The 24,174-nt window shown below is 43.5% G+C and overlaps 1 protein-coding gene across 3 annotated transcripts in view; it reads right to left on the reverse strand.

The window, feature by feature from the left end:
* The window catches only part of cacna1bb (calcium channel, voltage-dependent, N type, alpha 1B subunit, b), a 188,491-nt gene that overhangs the window by 108,499 nt on the left and 55,818 nt on the right, over positions 1-24,174 (reverse strand). For all 3 annotated transcript variants that reach the window (XM_061847561.1, XM_061847560.1, XM_061847559.1), the window contains exons 4-5: positions 8,033-8,124; positions 6,551-6,703 (exon numbers count right to left, since the gene is read on the reverse strand). In XM_061847561.1, coding sequence (XP_061703545.1) covers positions 6,551-6,703; positions 8,033-8,124 — 245 coding nt within the window. The remainder of the gene's footprint in view (positions 1-6,550; positions 6,704-8,032; positions 8,125-24,174) is intronic.

Raw genomic sequence — 24,174 nt, forward strand, 5'->3', positions numbered from 1 at the left:
ATTGTGAAATAAATCCAGTATAAGCAACTGTAGCAGTTGAAAATTCCATTATTAATATTCAGTGATGATTCAGTAAATTTACCATTTGAATCTTGAATAGACATTAGTCGTGCATTAACGTGACTTTGGTGCAGGCAGTGTGGCCTCACTTTCCACTCAGTGACAGTGTTAATGTGTGAGAGGTTGTCTCTTTCTCTTTGTGTCCCCTTTGATTGACTAGTGACCTAGTCTACGGTGTAGTCAGATCCCAGATGAGTTAAGATCTAGCTTCCCATGACCCTGAACGGGTTAAGCAGAACAGAAAAATAATGAAAATTTTTAAAAAATCTTGTGTGATCCTCAGGTACTTTCAAACCAGTGGGCCTTTTAATTCTTTGAAATCCCAGTGTTTTTCTGTTACCTACTGGTGCAGCTTGCCCCTCTTTGTATTTTGTGATACATGATTTGTGATCAGTCACAAAAAGTATGAAGTGAAGTGTTATTGATATGCTCTTATCACGCTTAAAAGTCATTATGGTGACTACATGTACAACGTATGCAGTTCCCAGAGCACCTTAGTGAGAAGCAATATGAGTTTTCCAATAGATTTGTTTACGTGGTTTCCGTACATGTATCATCTATGTATTTTCAAGTTCATTTATGTTACTGTAACTACAGTTTTTGAGTACACAGTAAATAAAAAGCAGGAAAATTCGTAGGCAAAGAAGCTCTGCCGGGGATTTGACACAGCTTGACATTTGTGTTGCTATTTCCCAAAGAGACAAACCAAAATCTCAACATGAGATTTTTATTTTTTTCAATTCACGGAATCCATGTTAAATGATTGTCACTTTCAGTAAAGTTTTATATCAACAAGTTTTAATTGAATTTTTAATTGTGGATTAAAAGGCTGTGCAGGCGCAAGTTAAACAATCCAAGAAGAATAAGGAATGTGCTGAGTCTAACAGATGCTTCCGAGGCCAACATTTCTTGCCTCGATCAAGTTTTAACAATGATGTGCAGAGCCACTTTACACAAACCAACATGCCTCGAATGCCACTCCTGTAAAATGTGCCCTTTGCTACCCACTGACAGATGCTGGGTCAGCCAGACCCGAGGATAATGCAGGGACATCTAAGATTCCTATTTGGCTTTACAAAGTTCACTTTCCCTCTGTTAAACTAAACCAGTTCACAGGTATTTCAGATTGACATTTTATTTTTATCTTTTTTTGGGGGGAGGCAGGAGAAAACTGATGCAAAACGTAGTTGGAACACTCACATATTTCTAATAATAAAATATGACACTTAAAACTAATACAAGCCAGAAAAATATGACTGCTTATAATTACACTGCAAACCAAACTTCTACCAAGTTGTCTAACTTGAGAAAGATTTTCAGATTGGATTTTACATACTCCAAGAGGTATTTTAATCTATTCAGTATGTTCATTCTTTGTGATTAACGGCTTCCTCAAAGTCCAGAGATCCAGGTTCAAATCTGAGTTGAAGCACCATCATACAGTATGATGTGTACATGTTCTGCTTGCTGAATTGCTCCAGGTATTCGTCCTCCTCCCACAATCCAAAGCGAAACAGCTAAGGTTAATTTATTACTATAAATAGTTCAAAGGTGTATATACTATGTTAGTGTAAGTGTTTTATGGCTAAATGTGCTTGTGAAAATTTTCAATCATCCAAGTCATTTCATTCTGAGGGCATTTATTCAATCGCAACTGCTAAGGCTGGATTTCAATATTTTTCTTAAAGCCCCACAGACACTGTTTTTAAGTTTTAAAAAAAGGCAGGTGGAATGGACCCATCCGTTTTATCACCGCACAACATGATTTTGACGTATATATACGTAAATGGCTTTTTGTAACTCCCGTCATGAAATACTTCTCGAGGGATTTGTTTTGGCCCCTCCTCGAGCATTCACCTGATCGTGGTGGATGGGTTTGTGTGTCTCGATGATCCTAGAAGCGAAGTTGTCTGGGGCTTCGTGCCCCTGGTAGGGTCACCAATGGCAAACAGGTCTTAGGTGAGGGACCAGACAAAGTACGACTCCAAAACCCCTATGATAACCACAAAAATTGGATCTTGGTTTCCCTTGCCTGGACGCGGGTCACGGGGGCCCCCCTCTAGAGCTAGGCCTGGAAGCGGGGCTCGAAGGCGGGCGCCTGGTGGCCGGGGCTGCACCCATGGGGCTCGGCCGGGCACAGCCCGAAAGGGTAACATGGGTCCCGCTTTCCATGGGCTCACCACCTGTGAGAGGGGCCGTAGGATTCGGGTGCAATGTGAGCTGGGCGGTGGCCAAAGATGGGGACTTTGGCGATCTGATCCCCGGCTATAGAAACTAGCTCTAAGGACATGGAATGTCACCTCTTTGGCAGGGAAGGAGCCCGGGTTGGTGCACGAGGTCGAGAAGTTCTGACTAGATATAGTCGAACTCTACGCACCAATTGGGCTCTGGCACCACTCCTCTTGAGAGGGATTGGACTCTGTTCCACTCTGGAGTTGCCCACAGGGAGAGACGCCGAGCAGGTGTGGGTATACTTATTCCCCCCTGCCTTGGGGCCTGCACATTGGAGTTAACCCCAGTAGATGAGAGGGTAGCCTCCCTCCACCTGCAGGTAGGGGGACGGGTCCTGACTGTTGTTTGTGCTTGTACACCAAGCAGTAGTGCAGCGTAACCACCCTTTTTGGAGTCCTTAGAGGGAGTGCTGGAGAGCGCCCCCTCTGGTGACTCCATCGTTCTACTGGGGGACTTCAATGCTCACATGGGCAATGACAGTGAGACCTGGAAGGGCGTGATTGTGAAGAACAGACAGATCGGTGCAGCATCTGTAGTGATGTAGACTTTGTATTGGTCCGTTGTGGTAAAGAGGGAGCTAAGTCGAAAGGCGAAGCTCTCAATTTAGCAGTCGATGTACATTTTTACCCTCACCTATGGGCATGAGCTGTGGGTCGGATACAAGCGGCCGAAATGAGTTTCCTCCGCAGGGTGTCCGGGATCTTCCTTAGAGATAGGGTGAGAAGCTCGGTCATCCAGGAGTGGCTCAGTGTCGAGGCGCTACTCCTCTGCATTGAGAGGAGCCAGATGAGGGGGGCTGGGGCATCTGATTCGGATGCCTCCTGGACGCCTCCCTGGTGAGGTGTTCCGGGCATGTCCCACCAGAAAGAGACCCTGAGGACGACCCAGGACACGCTGTAGTGACTATGTCCCTCGGCTGGCTTGGGAACGCTTCGGGATCCCTCCGGAAGAGCTGGAAGAAGTGGCTGGGGAAAGGGAAGTCTGGGTATCCCTGCTGAAGCTACTTCCCCTGTGACCCGGAAAAGCGGTAGATAATGGATGGATGGATGGATGGATATATTTGTTTTGAAGAAGAAGCAGGAAGTGACAATGTCAGCAGGAGCGCACTCAGGCGGTCTCGTTTGTTTATACTAGTATAACTGCTGGAAGGTAGCTCTTTGTTCCTTTGTGTTACCCAAAATGCCAGATCGTTGTCTTGCTGGATATTGTTCGAACACCCGGGAGGATGGATTTACTCTTCATACTTTTCAAAAAGACCCCGTTCGTCGTGAAAAAAACGGATTGCACTGGTGCAAAGGACGAGAGCTTCGTGGGTTCCAAATGACAGGAAGGTGTGTATAGAAATACTAAGAAAAACAATTGTTGGGGGGGGGCGTAATCATCTCAGAACGTAACAAAAGATCCGTGTATGTAAGTCAGGGGTGCTAAATGTGTCGATGTGCCCGCATCGGCGGCGCCTCGTCCACAGCGGAAGGCTTTGGCTGCGCCTCGTCCACTGAGCACAACTTCGGCCAGTGTGGCTCATCGCGGTGCCGTCGGGTCGGCTCATACAGTGAAGAAAATAAGTATTTGAACACCCTGCTACATTACAAGCCAATTAGAAGTCATGAAGGCGTCTGAAATTTTCATCAGTGCATGTCCACTGTGAGCGAGAAAATCTAAAAAGAAAAATCCAGAAACAATGTATGATTTTTTTTAACGATTTATTTGTGTGATACAGCTGAAAATAAGTATTTGAACACCCGCCTATCAGCTAGAATTCTGACCCTCAAAGGGTCCACTGTTGGAGCAATCATTACAAAATGGAAGAAGCCAAACATGAAGGTCAATCTCTATCAGAGTGGAGCCCCATGCAAGATATCACCTCGTGGGATCTTAATAATCCTTAGAAAGGTGACAAATCAGCCCAGGACTACACGACAGGACTTGATCAATGACCTGAAAAGAGCTGGGACCACCATTTCCAAGGTGACTAATCGTAATACACTAAGAGGTCATGGTTTGAAATCATGCATGGCACGGAAGGTTCCCCTGCTGAAACCAGTACATGTCAAGGCCCGTCTTCGGTTTGCCATGGACCATTTGGATGATACAGAGGAGTCAAGGGAGAACGGTTTGTGGAACTGGAACTGGAATGGAACTTTTTGGTCCTAATTCCACGAAACATTTTTGGAGGATGACCAATGATGAGTTTCATCCCAAGAACACCATCCCTCCTGTGAAGCATGGGGTGGTAGCATCATGCTTTGGGGGTGTTTTTGTGCTCATGGGATAGGACGACTGCACTGTATTAAGGAGAGGATGACCGCGGCCATGTATTGTGAGATTTTGGGGAAGTGAGTGATCTGCATATCATTTAAATATGGCTCGAAATGATAGGGTAATATTGCCCCGATTGTGAGATGTTCTCTTCTTCGAAAAGACCTTCCGTGTCCTACAGCAAGTGCCACTACGTGTTTTCAATGGCGGACGTCCCAACGTAACATCTTCTGATGAAGTTGCAGGCAATATGGCTACCACTTGGATGTCAAATGAGACTTCCTCAACTTTGTTCATGGACGACACGCTCTCCGCTTATATTTATTTTTTCATTTAGACATTGAAGTGAATAATGTTATATGGATTTTTCATTACAATATCTATTTTACAATGTAAATAGGGATGTCAGTGGGGCTTAAAGCAGTATGTCTACAAACTGCTTACATCACAACTTACTGTTAAAAGTGATGAGGCAAATATTTTGGGATATTGTGGTGGTTAGTAGTAGTAGCAGAATCACATGTCATCTTTTAGAACCCCAAACAATAGGGAACTGTGCCAACCTGATGATCTTGAAATTTTTTTTAAAAAAGATTATACTGAAATTAAGTTGTTTATTCCATTAAAAATGACCTTGACATGGACCACATAGTGAAGCAAAGAATTATGACTCACAGTTTACTATTTTCGGTGGCAGAGCTTTAGAGCATTGGCCTCACAGTTCTGAGGTCCCGGGTACAATACCGGACCTGCTGTGTGGCGTTTGCATGTACTGAGAACCCTTTTCCTGCAAGGGTTTTCACCAGGGGCTCTGGTTTCCTCCCACATCCCAAAAACATGCATTAATTGGAGACTCTAAATTGCCCCTAGGTGTGATCGTGAGTGAGACTGTTGTCTGTCTCTGTGTGCCCCGCGATTAGCTGACAACCAGTTCAGGGTGTATGCCGCCTCCTGCTAAATGACATCCAGGATAGGCTCCAGGACTTCCAGGACCCTCGTGAGGATAAGCGTCTCAGAAAATGGAAGGATGGATGTTTGCTATTGTATTTCAAATCATTTTTATTCATTGGCATTATGAAAAGAACTGTCATTACTGCTTTATTTGTAAATGTATGTTGTAGATTATATTACATTTGAAAGAACTGGATCATTCAATGTTGGTTTTTATATTAAAAGAGTAAAGTGACGGATATTTTTTTTTTTATAGAAGGAAATACAATAAAATATAGCTCAAATTCTGGCACAGTCTGAAAGTCCAGAAAAGGTGCTTGTAATCAATGTCAAAAATGGCAGAACAAAGTTGAGAGGAAAATGTTGAGAGGATAATACTTGCGATTCCCTCCCAAAGTGAAATTAAGAAAACTCATGGCCTGTGGGAGGAAGTGATTTGCTCAGTCCATCAATGGAGCAGGACAGTGACAGCCGCCTGGCACGGAAACTGTTTCTCAGCCTAGAGATCGTGCTATTCAGTGGATGCTGTGGATTTTATATTACTATACTATTTTATAACCCATCAATCTACAGGATTTGAATAAAAGGCGCTGCTGTAAATCCACAAACAACACAAGAAAGCGCTCGGTGTGCACTTGCAACATGCAGCGTCAGGTTTTAGTGTGACGATAATCAGTGGCATACTCTTCTGACGCAGGGGAGAAATGGATTGAGTGCAACCTCATATACGCTGAGGTTGAGTTCTATCATGAGTCTCAGGAGAAGCAATCAATCAAAGCCTGAATGATCTGGTGTCATCGATCAAAATCAAGGTACAACAAAGGGCTGTCAAAAATTATACGATATGCCTGTTATGTTGTTTGATATACATCGGCATGTTGTGTCGGAGCACCTGCAGACTCGGTCATATATACATGCAGATGCTGTAAATAATTTCATGTGCATAAACATGTAATGAAATAAAGGGTAAAAAGAAGGTAAAACAACAACATTCTGGCAGAAATTTTATGTCCTACAGAAAAGCCACAGAAGTTTTCTTTTTTCTTACCGGTGTCAGTGTTGAAGCAGGTGGTGTGGAATTTGCCCATGTAAAACTCCACCCCAATGATGGCAAACATGACAATGGCAAAGAAAAGCAGCAAGCCGATCTGAAGCAGGGGCACCATGGCTTTCATTATGGACTTCAACACCACTTGGAGGCCTGAAGAAAATAAAACAGAGCCTTGCTTCAAATGCTCAAACACACACAAACAGATGGAATGGTGTTAAATGTGGTAAAATTAAGCAATATTGGAAATGAATTTGGTTGATAAAATAAAAGTCACCAAATGTGTAACAATATACTGGGAAATGTTTTTACAAGAGTTTGGCGTTTGTCTGTGGAAATTATCCAGGTGAGCATTTTTGAGACCTCTAAGGTCAGACAAGATTACTTGCACTTGAGTCGGCTAGACTCGACACTACAGCCATCCATTCATTGTGTATAATGCTTGTCCTCGTTAGGGTCGTAGGTGAGCTGGTGTGGGAGGTCGGTAGCTAATCGCAGGGCACATATACAGGCAAACAACAATTCACACCTCTGCACAATTTATCTTTTTCATTTACCCGAGGAGTGTCGCCAGCCACACTGTATTTATGGTGCCAATTAGTGGGCCACTATGACTGTAAAACTGTCATGCTCTGTGTTTTAGTTTAGATTATGTTCACTTTTGTTTCATGTTTCCCTGTGTTCATATCTTGTGTGCCTATTTTGTTATTGTGTGCATATTTCCATCAACCAATCTGCTCCCTTGAGCCACTCGTGTCTTGTACGGGCATTCCCCATTTTGTCGTCAATTTTGTATTCGGTTTCCTGTTTTCTTTCAGTGACTGATGGTTCATTGTCGAAAGTCGTTTGTCGATGTCCTTTGTTTTTTCAGCGACGCATATCACTAGTAATGTCTTGTTTCCTGTAGAGTTGTGTTTAAATTGTAAGTTAAATACATTAGCATTTAATTAGAGCCGCTTGTTTTCAAATATTTTTGTAATTTTTTTAAATGTAACATGTCTTCCCAATACGCTTTATTTGAAACGTTATTTAAGTAGCATAAAGTTTTTCATTTAGAGTCTTCACTAAACTTTACAAATGTTTTAGGGAATGACTACACGAAACCAGGAAGAACATAAAATCCTCACACAGTCGCATGTCCAATCATCCAGAAAATCCTTTGCGGGTCATCCATTGATGAACCATTTTTCCACAAACAGCAGAACAATACAATTTTCCTGAAAGTGAGATGTATCGCCTTAATAGAAAAGAACAAATCCTTCCCAAAAGTCTTTTCACAAGGTGGGAAGCATAAAAAATTTTTAAGGCTGTGCGTGGCTTGTTTCTTTTGCAACTAATTTACAACTGAAAATTATATTATCAATAGTGAATAAAAAAAGATCTCAATACGGACCCAATGTTCCTGTATATTTTTCCATTCATGCTCAAATGAACTCACACAACCTTTGTGGAGTCTGCAAACATATTTTGACAGTGACTTACTGGGGATCCCTGACACTAGTTTGAGGGGGCGCAGCACTCTGACAGCCCGCAGTGTTCGTAGGTCAAAGTCGGAGCCCACTTTTGCCAGGATCCTGTGTATAGACACACCCAAAAATTGTTTCAATTTACAGCTTGATCTATAAGGTTAAACACCACTGACTGTAAAGCTATATAAAAGATTGAAAGTTGGGGAGTTAGGTTAAGTATTGATGGATGCTCAAGAATGGACTTAATTAATGACACATAAATACATAAAGAGCAAACAACCTGTAATGTTTATTGCATCAATGAGAAAAGGTTCTCAAAGTTAAAAAAAAAAAAAACAACGTAAGCAATGTTTTCCCCACCACACAAAATCCATAACCTTTTGATGATAAATGAGTATTCTCTACATATATACTGTATGTATTACAAAGACTTCTTCTTTTGATGAATTGTTTTGTTTCCTTTCAAAGAAAATGTTAACAAAACAGCTGTCATATTATAAGACGGGTTAAATTTTTTTTCTGTAAAACAAATGGCAACCATTTTCCACAGCTGCCAAAAAGCATACATTGAGGCACATGCAACCAATTATAATTGTATAATTATCATGTCCATTTAGCTATCAGCAGCAGTGCAACTCTGCACGCATGACTTTGTGTTATGAGTATTTCCATTCCTTTTTGGCTGTCAAAATTGAAGAATGATTTTGGCTTGCAATGAGAGCATCCCTTGGCAGTATAATCTTCAGATACAATGGGCCAGACAACTAATTTTTAGGTCTGGAACAAGTGCTGGAGTGTTCCATTTTAGAGTTTTGATCTGTACTTCCACAAACACTCCGACGTTTATTAATGGTGAAATACAGTATAATGGGAAATATTAATTCTTTGAATTCAAATACAGTGGAACCTCAGCCTACAAACGCACCTGTTCTCAATTAGTTTACAGACAAAATACAATATTGCTTGCATTCACGAAATGTGTTTACATTCACTAATAGTCACACAAAATAGTCATTATGTGTTGCTCTTTGTCTCACACAGCTTGAACGTCATTCCTTCCATGCCACATATTTCAGACACCGATATGTATATTTTTGTTTTTGCTCGAAATTGGTCTTCAGTATGGATGCTAAGGAAGCCCTGGAAACTCTTGTTGTTGCAGAGGCCTACAATGAGCTCTCGTGTTTGTGTCTTGGTGAGTCATACGTATGTATGCTTTGGTTATTAAATGGTGTTTGAGGAGTTTTGTTTTGTTTTGTTTTGTTTTGTTTTTTCCATGGAAGCAACGTCACAGATATTTGTATGGATAGTGTTCCAGGTGGAGTGGTGTGGCACAGATGTTTCTGTCACCAAATGTCCAAGTTTTGGTATTTCAGATGAAGAGTAGGCCGGTATCAGATGGTTACAGTTTGCAGGCAGTGGATGGCGGGATGACAAAGTCGGCAATACAGGGTGAGCAAATGCATGAAGAGATTTATAGTTCATGAGGAGACATCTGACTATTTAGAACTTGAGTGGGAGCCAGTGAAGGTTAAAATGGATGGGGTGATGTGCTGCCAAAATGTATAGCGATTGAGAAATTTGGCAGCAGACTTGTGGACATACTGGGGCCTGTCTAGAACCTTGATTAGCACCCCATACAGAACTACAGTATGTTGCAGTACTCCAGATGAGAAGTGATTAAGGCATAAATGAGGGTTTCGGCAACAGACTCTGTTAGTTATGGGTGGAGTCGGGAACTGTTTATATGGTGGGAGATGGCTGATTTCATGATAGATTTAATGTGCGATTGGAATGACAGCTTGCAGTACTGAATAAAGAAGAGCGAATTGAGTAGCCATCTCAGGAGTCATAAATTCACAATTTGGAGTTCCGAGAGGCGGCATGGTAGCGTGGCTGTAGAGTCTTGGCCACACAGTTCTGAGGACTGGGGTTAAGATCCCAGGCCCCCTGTGTTGAGTGTGCATGTTCTCTCTGAGCCTCATGGGTTTTCTCCTGGCGCGCCGGTTTCCTGTCACATTCCAAAAACACCCATTAATTGGAGACTCTAAATTGCCCTTTCGTGTGATTGTGAGTACACCTGTTGTCTATCTCAATGTGCACTGCAATTGGCTTGCAACAAGTTCAGGGTGTACCCCGCCTTCTGCCCGATGATAGTTGGGATTGGTTTCAGCACTCCTATGGCCCTCGTGAGGATAGGCTCTCAAAAAATAGATGGATGAATGGATGGAGTTTCAACATGATTCCTACAGTATGTTGCGCAAGAAAGTTGAATAGTGATTGAAGGATGATCTGAGTAGTTGAGTGTGTGCTGAAGTAGATGTGGGTGTTGTTGGCATAGGATTGAAGGTCATTCAATGGATAATCTGATAAAAGGGCATCATGTTGACCATAAAGGTACAGAGCTTGTGCTACACTTTGGTTGACTAGAGTTGGAGTGGATTTGTGGTTACGGATAGTGACAAAGTGTTCTCTTTTGAAAAAGTATGACTCGAAGCAGGAAAGTCTGTGAGTATGCCAGAAGATGACATACTGTACGTGTGTGACAGAGGACACATAGAGAACAGTGGGGGTATACACTAGCATGCATATTGAAATACAGTTTCTATGAGGTCACCCTATGAATGTCACAAGAATGAAGGATCAGTCTAAGAGATTTGATGTTGGTGAAGCTGCTGGGAGAAGAACAGCGACCCACATATTTAACGTGTGTAGTTTGTTGCAATGTCAGTCATATTATGGGGCTGTTTAGCCATTTATATCAGTAGTGCCATGCAATCGGAGGAGTGGCAAGGGTTATCCATCTCCTTTACAGAAAATAGAAACACGTCAGAAGCTTCCAGTCTATGTCTGTCATAGAGGCTGACACAGGAGTGAATATTGACTCCTGCACCCTCCACCCCTTCAGAGATTGATCCTCAATTTCACAGGTATCGCTCCTATTCCTTTTGAATCCCAGGTTTTGGAGTAACTTCCTGAGACTACAGATGTGGATCCCATTCCCAATCCAAAATTCTACAGATTCCCACTCCCTTCAATGTATCACTGAGTTAAAACCATAGTAATATGCATAATAGGGAAGTAATAATTTGTATGTAATATTTTGATAGATTGTGAAATGGCAACATTCATTTGAGAGTTTTTACTCTTTCCTTAGATTGGCTTTAGTTCACAGAATAAACCTACAGGTATGTTCATTGGCACATGCTTGATTTTTTTGCGAAGTTGTTGATGCGGGTTGAGTTGGGGGGCTATTTGTGTTTGGCAATGTGTCTGCTGCAGGCTTCACATACTAATTGAGAAGTGTTTTTCAATACCTTTGGAATGAAGTGCTGACTCCACAAGTAAAAATAAAATCTATGATGGCTGTGGAGGATTGCAAGCGCTTTGGAGTTTACAGTCTTTTTTTAATATAACAGCACCATCCAAAATCCTCAAGGAAAACAGAATATGTCTTTGCCGCTGGCCCAGTAGTTGTTCACTTCCATGAGACTGGGTCACCCTCTCAAAGAATTAAAGTTTTGTTGTGGTGTAGCTGAGGGAAATGGTTGCTCACTTAGTTATGTATCTGCTATAGACAGGGACACAACACCTCAATTGAGCTATAGTCATCTGAAGATACTGCTATATGTAACTGTATGTCATCTGCATAGCTATGATAGACAAAAATGACACAAGGATAGCATATACAGGCTGCACAGGAGGGATGCAAGAACTGACCCTTGAGGGACCCAATAGGTCGTCATTGTGATTTGTTGAGATTGATTACTTCCAATGGTTACAAAGTAGTGCCTTTCCTCCAGATTGGACCTGAACCATTTGAGGACCGTTCCATTTAATCTTATCTATGTTTCCAACCCGTTCAGCAATATATTATGATTTACCAAATCAAAAGCTGCGCTGAGATCCAACAAGACCAAAATTGATAGCTTTCCTAAGTCAGTATTCAACCTGATATCATTTAGCACTATGATGAGAGCAGATTCTGACAGTGATGAGATCTGAAACCATATTGAAATTTGTCAAAAAGTCAATTTAAATTCAAGAAATTCGTGGGTTGATTAAAAATAACTTTCTCAACAATCTTGGCTATGAAAAGGAGATTTGAGATAGGTCAATAGTTTCCAAACATGGAATCGCCCAGTGCTCTGTTTTTAGATGAGGCTTAATGGCAGCCACTTTAAAAGCTTCAGGAAACTCGCCAGACCGAAGTGAGCAATTGATTATTTGCTGCAAATCAGCTAGCACTGACTTCACAATAGACATAAATGTCTCCTTTAAGACAAGACGATATCATACAGGAGAGTCAGACATGCATAAATTATCTAAATAAACACTATTTGGAAAATTCTGACTCTATCCTCTCGGACTCCAATAGCAAACAAACTTCACCTTGGTTTGCTTGTTAGATATTGCAACTATTGTCATTCACTGTCTGTAACGTCAATTTTGTAATTGCCCCCCTATTTTTTATGTTGAACTAGTTGATGAAACGATTGATATTTACCATACAGTGCAATTTGGAAGGTGTTTATCACAAAAAAATTATTCATAGGTTTTCATTTTTAATTATTATTATTCTTTTGTTTTTTGGTTGAAAAGAACTCCTCAATAGTGCAATACTTTAAAATGATCTGAAGTATAAACTCTACTCCTCACATTTCCTTCCACTAAAAAAAAAATGACTTCCTCTCATAAGTACACTGACGGAAAAAGCTGAGAGCAATAAAGGTAGCTTATTGCTCCCGGTTTGCAGTTGCCATGGAAACCCATAAAGCATATTTAGGCTTTACAAACCCCCGGCATAATGAGTAGTATAAGTCAGCAGGGATGAAAATGACTGTGCAATAGTATAACACGTAATTTTATATATAATTCATGCACACCCTTCAGATTTAATCACATTCTTCAATGGATTGTCAGACATTTCTTTCATATTTTGCTCATTGCTTTATGATTTGATTTATCTATAATATGCCGGAATAACTGCTGTCTCTCTCTGAGTGAAACTGAGGCAGGGCAAAACTGACCCATAGTGTCGGTGAGGTCAATATTAAAAGCAAGAAAAATAAACATCTAGTCACAATACAAACACATAACGGTACTGGAAGGAGGAGTAAGTTTTGAAGATAAGTCGACAATCATCGCCTCATGCCCGCTCTTTTGACTTCCAAAAATCAATAACTCACTTTTGTCTGTTAAGTGCACATGTGTTTTTGTGTGCATTTGTGTGCAAGTGTGTGTGCACATTTGCCTGTAAAGGGCTGATTTGATGACTGTGTAGACAGACAGTCTGAGCAAGGATTCATCAGAAGAAGGAGCAATATGATTTTTAATATTCCTTTATCGTCACTGCAATATGTCCATGTGGGTGCCAGACAGTATCACCGGAAACGTGAGGCGTGATCGTATCGGCTGTCAGGTACACACAGGCACGTCACTTTCCCTCTAGTGATAAGTAAAACAGCGAAAACATTTTTAGGAGCCATGGTCATCTTTTTAAAAGTAATACATAAATACGGTGTACTAAAGTAAAACTAAAGGCTGCATAATTGTTCACATGAAATTCCTGATACTGATCAATACAGCGGTGACTCCCAAAACCCGAAATACAGATAATGAGGTTGGAGGGTGCAGGGGGGTAACTAGCTCAAAAGATGATTTGCAGACAGTATAATTATACTATGGAATTGAACTATGTGAAGACATATTCTGAGTTTCCTTCTTGCACTGAGAAAGATGATACATGTACTGTATATGCCAGAGAAGTATGGTAACATGTTCTTTCACAAATGCTTGGCTGATTTTCCATCACTCCATTTTATTAACTGCTTATCCTCACAAGGGTGCTGGAGCTTATCCCAGCTGTCAACGCGCAGGAGGCATGGGTACACCCTGAACTGGTTGCCAGCCAATCGCAGGGCACATGGAGACAGACAACAGTCGCACTCACAATTATACCTTGGGGCAATTAATTTTGCATGTTATTGGGATGTGGGGGGGTAACCGGTGTGCCCGGAGAAAACCCACGCAGGCACGGGGACAATATGCAAACTCCACACAGAGAGGGCCAGGATTGAACCCTAGTCCTCAGGACTGTGAGGCCAACTCTGAATGGTTTATTCACCGTGCCGCCACTGGCTGATTATTTTTCATTCATTTCATTCCATACAAAACCATCACTTCACTGATTTATTCATTTTTCATTCATTCGATTAAACAATTGTCACTCTATTAAAATCACCACGTCACTGGTACCCTTTCACTGCTCACCGACTTTCTTTTACATGCATTTTTTTTTTGGGGGGGAGTAAAATTTAAATTATTTAATTTAAAAACAGGACATTATTTCAAATTGATAGTGCAGAAAATGCACAATCATACATTTATTACAATCCAGTTTGGTTCTGTAAAATATATTGTTGGAAAATGAGCAAAAATATTGGTCATTGTTTTCTGAAGTAAAAGCAGATGGATGGCAATGTCTATCTCAGCTATCTTCAGATCAGAGGTAGGGTACGCCCTGAACTGGTCGCCATCCAAAAACATTGCTAAGGTCGCAGTTTGATGAAACAAAAAGATATTTGTCTGTGTTCATGGAGATCTACAACATTCAAAGTTTTCAATTGAGCAATTGGTTGAACAATTAATTGAACATGAAATTTGTTGTCAATCCATTTAATAATGGATTAGTTCCCCATTAATCAGTTGATTTGTCGCACCTTGAGAGGGAGCGAGAGAGAGAGAGAGAGAGAGAGAGAGAGAGAGAGAGAGAGAGGAGAGAGAGAGAGAGAGAGAGAGAGAGAGAGAGATTATTTTTTCCTCAATTACAGAATATCTGTTTCTCCAATTGTGGCACAGTGGACAAAAGGTTAAGGTGTCTACCTCACAGTTCTGAGAACCAGGGTTCAAATCCTAGTCCCACCTCTGTGGAGTTTGCATGTTCTCCCTGTGATCATGAGTGAGACTGTTGTTAGTTTCTGTGTGCCCTGTAATTGGCTGGAAACCAGTTCAGGGTGTACCCCGCCTCCCCCCATTGACAGATTGGACCCTTGTGAGGATAAACAGTTCAAAAAATGGATGGATGGATGGATGGATGGATGGATGGATGGATGGATGGATGGAGGATGGATGGATGGAGGATGGATGGATGGATGGATGGATGGATGGATGGATGGATGGATGGATGGATGGATGGATGGATTTCTCCATCTGCTGTTACATGCACGTCATCTGACAGTTTACACTAATAGTGGTTTAACATGTAGCAAAAATATATTTAAAAAAATAATCTAAGTTAAAACAAAATAATTCTGCTTCCACAGATCTGTGGAGACAAATCCTAACCCACTGCAGAAAATATGCAGCTACATCATTAGACAAGAGCCATTTCATGTCAATTAGACGTACAATCTTGTAAAAGGAAATGGGCAAATTAATCATTAGTTGACTATGTCACATCCTGTTTGTGATGCTGTGTGCGCGTGTTATGCATTGACGTAATGTGATACGAGCGGACAGCTGTGACAGAGGCAGGAGAGGCCACAATGCACATACACTGTAAGGAGGGTGGGAAGTGGGTACACATGAAGTCATTGTAGCTGCCAGAGTCACTTGCTGTTGAACATGGCTGCCATTGTAGAGCCATGCTTCAAAATTGACACGCCCTGCCGGGTAGCCCTTCATCCAGCCTCACTGTGAAGTCACTGGCAGAGGAGCTTGGTGTGGGGGGGTAGTTGTTGTGATTACGAAGCCTCGCTGTTGCATACGACAAATTCAGAACATCTTCCTCACAAACACATTTTCAGCGCGCACACCTCTGTAATCCTGTTACTAAATGTATGCTGTATAGCAACCAGTAATGACTAAAGTACAAGCCAAGTAAAAACAGTCAAATGTCGAAAAAGCAATAAGCAGAGTGTGAAAAGTCTGAAGACTTTTATATGTTCTATTTTGAGTAGTTGCCAAACCTCAGAAGGAAGACTGAGAAACTTTATGGATTATGAATGTGCACCCCCTGGCAGTATTTTCTCATTAAAAGTTGTCTGGTGGTATGGGAAAATGTGTGAGTTTTTTTGATTATTTGTTGCATATTAATTTGGTCCATGTAGTTCATACAAAGTTACATTTCGTTCACTCAGTATGTAAATTAAGTATTGTAAATACTGAGGAACTGTCTTGCTAGACACTTTGGAAGGACAAAGAAATGGGAGTCATGGGTTTTGTCCAGAAGGCATTGTTTTAATTCAAGAAAATAATTTTTCCCTTTTTAAAATGGTGGGGTTTAATAATGATATTCATGCTCCCATCTTTTTCCTGTACTGCTTGTCCTAATTATGACCGTGGGGAGCCGGAGCCTATTCCAGCTGACTTTGGGTGAGATGCGGCTACATTCAGAATGACCACTTTGAGCAATTTCAAGTAGTCAATTAAAGTACCAAGCATGATTTTGTAAAGTGGGAGGAAGTGGAAGTCACCATGATCCGGAAAGATAATCACTCCACTGTGAGGCAGAGGCAAGAACTGTCATGATCCTGCCGCTCCAGCACGAGCTGTGCGGGTGCCCGCGCGGGTGCGCTGATTGGGAGGTGCACACCTGCGCCTCATGCAGCCTGATTATGCTGTGGATTTATATGACCGCGATGACAACTGGCCGGCGCCAGTGCGTTGATCTTCATGTCCTGTTCGTGTGCTCCGGTATCCCTGATTGAACCTGTGTGTACCGACCTTCATCCGTTCTCCGACCAACCTTGTAAGCCTGACTCCTTCGTTACTTCTGCCTGCTTTGATTGTTCTCCTGTGTACCGACTCCTGCCTGTCCGCTCACCTGCTCTCTTCGCCCGACGTCCAAACTACCGCTGCTGCACCGGACTGCCTGCTCGATCCCCTACCTCTGCATATAATAAACGTGTCTCCTTGAACTACCTTGCATCTTCCGAGTCCTGCATTTGGGTCCTATTCTCGTTCCAATGGGACGTGACAGAACGAACTGGCCAACACAGGACCCAGCAGGAGAGACCCGGTGTCGCCGGGACCGACGCAAGGTAGACCGTCTGCCAGAGGACCAATCTTGTCCGATCCGGGTAGGCTCCCTGACGTCCTCCGCTTCCGTGTCTTACGCTCTGCCAGCGAGGTATGAATACGTCCCGAACACGACCGTCCGGCTCCTCATATTCTTCTGGACTCTGACTTTTCGGAATATGAGGAGGACCGTGATTTGTATGACCGGCTGCCTGAGTACGACTCCGATGACTTTGATTTTGAATCTCTTTGCCCGGCTTTTCATCCCAGTCAGTTTGTTTCACCTCCCCGCGTTTCCAGCACCCGAGCGACTTCGCCCTCTAGGTCCAAGTACACCAATCTGTACGAGGGAACCCGCTTGGCCATCTACCCGGGACCTCCGCGTGGTGGCCAGAGGAGACGCCCCGGCCGGGCGCTCCCTTGTGCCTCCCGCTGCGCGGCAACTAAGACACCGTCCTCCCACTCCTCGCCGGCAACGGCGAAGCCCGCAGACCCGCAGCTGGTGGCGAAGATTCCAGCCCAGAGGGAGGAGGAGTCGCCAAATCACGAGGCGTTCTACCGTGAAATGCGGGCGGAGATAGAGCGGCAGAGCGCCGAATTGGCGGCTCTCACGGCCCAGGTCCGGCAAGGATTGGCGAACCAGCCGAGCTACGCTGACGTCGCAACGGCGACGCACTCGCTGCTGATGCAGTTTCACGTGGCAGTTGGAACTGACCCGCTCCCGAGACACGCCCACGTGTCAGTTTCGACTGACTCTCCGGCTACTCAGGTTCATGTTTCCGTGGAAACAGACCCGCCCCCTTGCAAAGTGCACGTCGCAGTGGGAACGGACTCGCCACCTCGCCAAGCGCACGTAGCTGTGGAAACTGACCCGCCTCCTCACCATTCCCACGTCGAGGTTTTGGCTGTTCCGAGCAGAGCTCACGCTGCAGTTGGAACTGACCCGCTCTCGAGACACGCCCACGTGTCAGTTTCGACTGACTCTCTGCCGACACTCGTTCATGTTGCCCTGGAAACGTATTCGCCACCGTGCCACGCCCACGTTGCTGTTTCAACGAATGCACTGCAAGCTCACGTGGCAGTGGGGACCGACCCGATGCCGCCTCACGTTGCTGTCCAGGAGGTGGCGACGTCTCCACAGCCGCTTCTCGTCCGTGCCCTGGAGTACCAGTGGCGACCGGTCCGCGGTCGCTCCCCGTTCTTGCTGTGTCGGCGACCGGTCTGCGGTCATCCCCTGTTCCGGCTCCGACAGCGACGGGCAAGTCCATATGTTCCCGTCCAGGAGTTGGCGAGGGTGCCACCACCTTCTCAAGTTCCTGTCCAGGAGGAGGTGGTGATGGTGTCGCCGGCTTCTCACGCTGCTGTCCAGGAGGAGGAGGAGGAAGAGGAGGTGATGGCGATGGTATCGCCGTCTTCTCACGCTGCTGTCCAGGAGGAGGTGGCGGCGATGGTGTCGCCGTCTTCTCACGCTGCTGCCCAGGAGGAGGTGGCGGCGATGGTGTCGCCACCTTCTCACGTTGCTGTCCAGGAGGTGGCGACAGTTCCCCAGCCGCCTCACGCTCCCGTCCAAGAGGAGGTGGAGTTGGTGATGCTGCCTCCGCCTTCTCACGTTCCTGTGCAGGAGGAGGTGGCACTGGCGCCGCCTTCTCACGTTGCTGTCCCGGAGGTGGCGATGGGGTCGCCGCCTTCTCACGTTGCTGTCCAGGAGGTGGCGATGGCAATGGGGTCGCCACCTTCTCATGTTGCTGTCCAGGAGGTGGCGATGGCGATGGGGTCTCCGCCACCTCACGCTCCCGTCCAGGAGGAGGTGGAGTTGGTGATGCTCCCGCCGCCTTCTCACGTTGCTGTCCAGGAGGTGGCGATGGCAATGGGGTCGCCGCCTTCTCACGTTGCTGTCCAGGAGGTGACGATGGCGATGGGGTCACCCCCGCCTCACGCTCCCATCCAGGAGGAGGTGGAGTTGGTGATGCTGCCGCCGCCTTCTCACGTTGCTGTCCAGGAGGTGGCGATGGGGTCGCCGCCTTCTCACGTTGCTGTCCAGGAGGGGCCGATGGGGTCGCCGCCTTCTCACGTTCCTGTCAGACAAGAGCTGGGGAGTTCTGTGGACCCACCCTGGAGCTGGAGAGACTACTGGATGGCTGTGATGGTGGCCGTCATGGCTCTGGTCCTTCTCTCTATCATCCTATTCACTCCAGATGGCTCCCAGCCGCTTCATGACCTGGCCTCGTTGGTGACCAATCCATGGCTGCCTACTGACCAAGCCTCAACCACAGCGTGGGAGGTTCTCGTCCGGAGCAGTGGCCTGCCTCGTTCTGGTTCCTGCTTCGCCGTTTGGTTCCTCACAGAAGTTGTCCACCCGAATTGCCCCTTGGGGACCCTGGGGCATGGCGTCCGGGTCGTCCTCCTGACCTGTCCACCCGGATGCCTTGTGTTTGGTGGCCTGGATGGCCACCAGACTGGGGTTCGGGGGAGGGGGGCATTCCCTCCTCCGGACACCCCTTCCGCCCACCCCTGCCTGTATTAATTATTGTCTGTTCTTTTGTTTAGGCACGTCTGTGAGCCGTGCTTTTGAGGGGGGGGTACTGTCATGATCCTGCCGCTCCAGCACGAGTTGTGCGGCTGCCCGCGCGGGTGCGCTGATTGGGAGGTGCACACCTGCGCCTCATGCAACCTGATTATGCTGTGGATTTATATGACCGCGATGACAACTGGGCGGCGCCAGTTCGTTGATCTTCATGTCCTGTTCGTGTGCTCCGGTATCCCTGATTGAACCTGTGTGTACCGACCTTCGTCTGTTCTCCGACCAACCTTGTAAGCCTGACTCCTTCGTTACTTCTGCCTGCTTTGATTGTTCTCCTGTGTACCGACTCCTGCCTGCCCGCTCACCTGCTCTCTTCGCCCGACGTCCCAACTACCGCTGCTGCACCGGACTGCCTGCTCGATCCCCTACCTCTGCATATAATAAACGTGTCTCCTTGAACTACCTTGCATCTTCCGAGTCCTGCATTTGGGTACAACTCTCGTTCCAATGGGACGTGACAAGAACAAGAGAGAGAATTCTGTGCTGCTTTTAATATTATAATTATCAGTCATATCTGAGTGGAAATATTGGCACATCAGGCAGCAGTGACATTTAATGTGCACAATACAGTTTTTACTTTACAAGGAAGACAGATAATATTTTTTTACAGCATGAGGGGCCTTCCAAGATGTTCTGTGATTTATGACTTGGAATGTGATCACATTACATCCCTGTGTCGAGAACAAAATCTATGACTGAAACAAAGATTCCACTTTGTCACTTTGCTGTACTGCACTGTACTGTAAAAGAATAATGCTCGAGCACACTATCTTAATGTTTCTCTAAAAATAAAAACAAGTAATAAAGGAAGGCAAGATATGAACTCATACGCAGCAACACAAACATGCCAAGTGGGATTAATATAAAGACAGACAGTAAGGATATTGTTATTGACATTTATTTATTTATTTATTTTTAATATCAGCTAGAAACAAGAAATGATATGTCACATAAAATGCACAGAGTGATGTCTCGCCACCTCACAACTTTCAACAAGGACCAAGGAGTGTCCCGTAACTCATAACGTCATAGCGAGGATCGTATCATGATCTTATTCTCACTGCGAGTGCCACTGAACAGAAATAATGTATATTTGAGGTTTTACATTTAATCCTTTTTGCCTTAGTGATCATCATGTAGTACTAAATTGCCAGTTTTTAAAATGGGTAACTGGGCTAAAACAGGATTACCAAGTATTACATATTGTTTTCCATTAAAATGCTATTTTTCACTATAAAGCATAATAATGTATTATGGGATACATTTGTGGGTAGTTTAGAGTTTCTGATTCAATACGTCAACATACCACAAATAGTATTGCATTCCTGGATGGATTTGCAAATCAAGATCAGAGTCGCTGCGTAAATATTTCACGTATTTATTTCATGGACGCATTTGCGTGGGAGTCTGTAACAAATTGTCCTTTTAAAACAACAGTTGTACAGTTGCCAGGTTAGTAGTGCTTTTTTTCTACTGCTGCTGCTGTTTTCTACTTCACAGTATGTTACTTTTATTGGTGATTTCATTGCATCACAGTAAATTAGTGTACTTTCTTTCTTTACAGTAAAAAGGCATTTTTAGCATTTTACTATTATTTTATAGTACTATTGTCTTGTTGTGCCGTCCTCACAACACGTTACCATGTGAAGCTAGACAGCTAGCAAACTTATAAAGAAACTCCGTACACAAGGCCTTCTTTTCTTGCTTTTATGGAGGTCTCTTGTGGTAAATAATAATTAATAAATGTAACTGAAAGATACATAAAAATATACATTACACTGTACACTGTGTGCCATTGTGCAAAGTACAGGTAGCTGTCTTATTTATGCTAAACACAACAATAGCTGTATCAACGATCACTCATTTACATCGAGCTTTCAGATAAAATATAATTGTGACTTCGACCTAATGTCTGTGAACATAAAATACTTACAAATACGAAAGTTTCCCAAGGTTCAAATGTTTAGAACACATTCAGCATAGTTATAAGTTGTTCTCAGACTTAATGTTCACCATGCTCATATTTTCACCGGAGATACGTCAAAGATCCTCTACAGGCGTACAGATCCTCTGACGCTTTTTCTTTTAAACCATTTTAACACATCGCATCATGAAATAAATGTATTTTTCTAATGGAATATACAAATCTTTTGACTAAAGACATTACACTTACTGTAATCTGTGTTTTGTTTGTAATCCATCTTTTTGATTAAATTTAGTTTGTCTATTATTTTGTCAAGTTTTCCTGTCACATGTTCACCAGGGGGTGGCAGGGTGGCGCAATTGGTGAGAGCATTGGCCTCACAGTTCTAAAGACAGGGGTTCAAATCCTGGCCCCGCCTCTGTCGAGTTTCATATTCTCCTTGTGCCTGCATGGGTTTTCTCCAGGTACTCCAGTTTCCCCCACTCCCCCAAAACATACATTCATTGGAGACTCTAAATGGCCCCAAGGTGTGATTGTGAGTGTGATTGGTTTCCATTTCTATGTGCCCTGCGATTGGCTGGCAACCAGTTCAGGGTGTACATCGTCGTCATCCATGTGGACCCACATTAATATTTAAGTGGATTTAAAAGGAAACGGACTGTCCATTTCTATGCAGTTAGAAACTCGATGAATCTCTGTTTTTCACCACTAAAATACATGTGGGGTATTCTGAAGTGCCAATTAAAATAGACAGTAATAGGAGTTATCACTCATGTCAGACTGAATGTCAGTGGAAATGAAATAAAATACTTAAGAGTAGTAAGTAGTAACAGTACTGTATTATACTAAAATTAGAGGACTCTTTGTATAACAAAATTCACTGAAAAAAAATGTAAATCAGTATCCAGTATTGTGAAAATAATGACAGTACTACTTGTATTTGGCTTTCATCATGCTGATACAAACACTGCATTTTTTACTTTGGCCCTCTCATGATAGATTTACATCTTAACTAGTGTGAAATGTTTATTTATTAATTATGAGCTGGAACACATGCCAATTAAACAACAAATTGTAATTTCATTGCACTGATGAAGATGATGGAGTATTGACCACATATATTTGGATACACAACTACTATCCTGGAGGAAAATCTTGCCGATAAAGCCATTTGAATGTCATTCCTTCTTTTCTGTCTGCATTAATCAAATAAAGGAGGTGTGTCTTGGTGTGTTGACAATAAGGCTGTTTAAAAAAGGTGTGACTCATATGCTGAGACAATACACACTTCTTTAAACCACTCGACTGACATTTATGTGCTTATTAATTGTATATAATATCCTCCTGAGGTTGGTACAGAGTATTTATTTCCCAGAGTTTCAGAGTTTTAGCGTCATATGATTTGATATTGACCCACAATGATGACAAAGATTTGCTGAATATCTGGCAAATTCACCTTAAGCTTGTTTCAATTGCAATGTATTGAAAATACAGTAGTTGTATTTACAGCTAAGAAAATGAGTATTTGAACACCCTGCTATATTGCAAATTCTTCTACTTAGAAATCATGGAGGGGTCTGAAATTTTCTTCGCAGGTCCATGTCCACTGTGAGAGAGATAATCCAAAAAGAAAAATCCAGAAATCACAATGTATGATTTTTTTTAACGATTTGTCATCCTCTCCTTAACACAGTGCAGTCGTCCTGTCTCATGTGAAGAAAAACACCTCCAAAGCATGATGCTACTACTCCCATGCTTCACAGTAGGGGTGTTCTTGGGACGGAACTCATCATTCGTCTTCCTCCAAACACGGTTCGTGGGATTATGACCAAAAAGTTCCATTTTGGTCTCATCTGCCCACAAAATTTTCTCCCATGACTCCTCTGTATCATCCAAATGGTCATTGGCAAACTTAAGACGGGCCTTCACATGTGCTGGTTTCACCACCTTCCGTGGCATGCATGATTTCACACCATGACGTCTTAGTGTCTTACTAACAGTCACCTTGGAAATGGTGGTCCCAACTCTTTTCAGGTCATTGACCAAGTCCTGTCGTGTAGTAATTGGTTGATTTCTCAAGCTTTAAGGATCATTAAGGCCCCATGAGGTGATATCTTGCATGGGGATCCACTCCGATTGAGCTTGACTGTCATGTTTAGTTTCTTCCATTTTCTACCGATTGCTCCAACAGTGCACCTTTTTTCACCAAGCCCCCTTGACAATTTCTCCGTAGCCGCCGTGTGGAATTGTCCAATTTTGTCTCTGGTGTCTTTGGACAGTTCTTTGGTCTTGGCCATGTTACAAGTTTGAGTCTTACTGATTGTATGGGGTGGACAGGTGTCTTTATGCAGCGAACGACCTCACACAGGTGCATCTGATTCGGCTGCTATCCAAAGTCCATGGATGAGCAGCTGTAGATTTCAGTCACTGATCAACTTTATTTTTAGGCTACCGAAAGGCCTCCAGAATGCATGCTGCATGGGATGTGACTAAGAAAAGGGAATTAAGTCAACTGAAGCTAAATGGAATTTTGTCTTCTTTCAGACATGCTGTGTTTTACGGGTGATGGAAGATCCGATCCATGCAAATTAATTTACTCTCCATTGATTAGACTATTATTACATAGAAT

Source organism: Syngnathoides biaculeatus, chromosome 17, assembly GCF_019802595.1.
Source record: "Syngnathoides biaculeatus isolate LvHL_M chromosome 17, ASM1980259v1, whole genome shotgun sequence".
Lineage (NCBI taxonomy): Eukaryota > Metazoa > Chordata > Actinopteri > Syngnathiformes > Syngnathidae > Syngnathoides > Syngnathoides biaculeatus.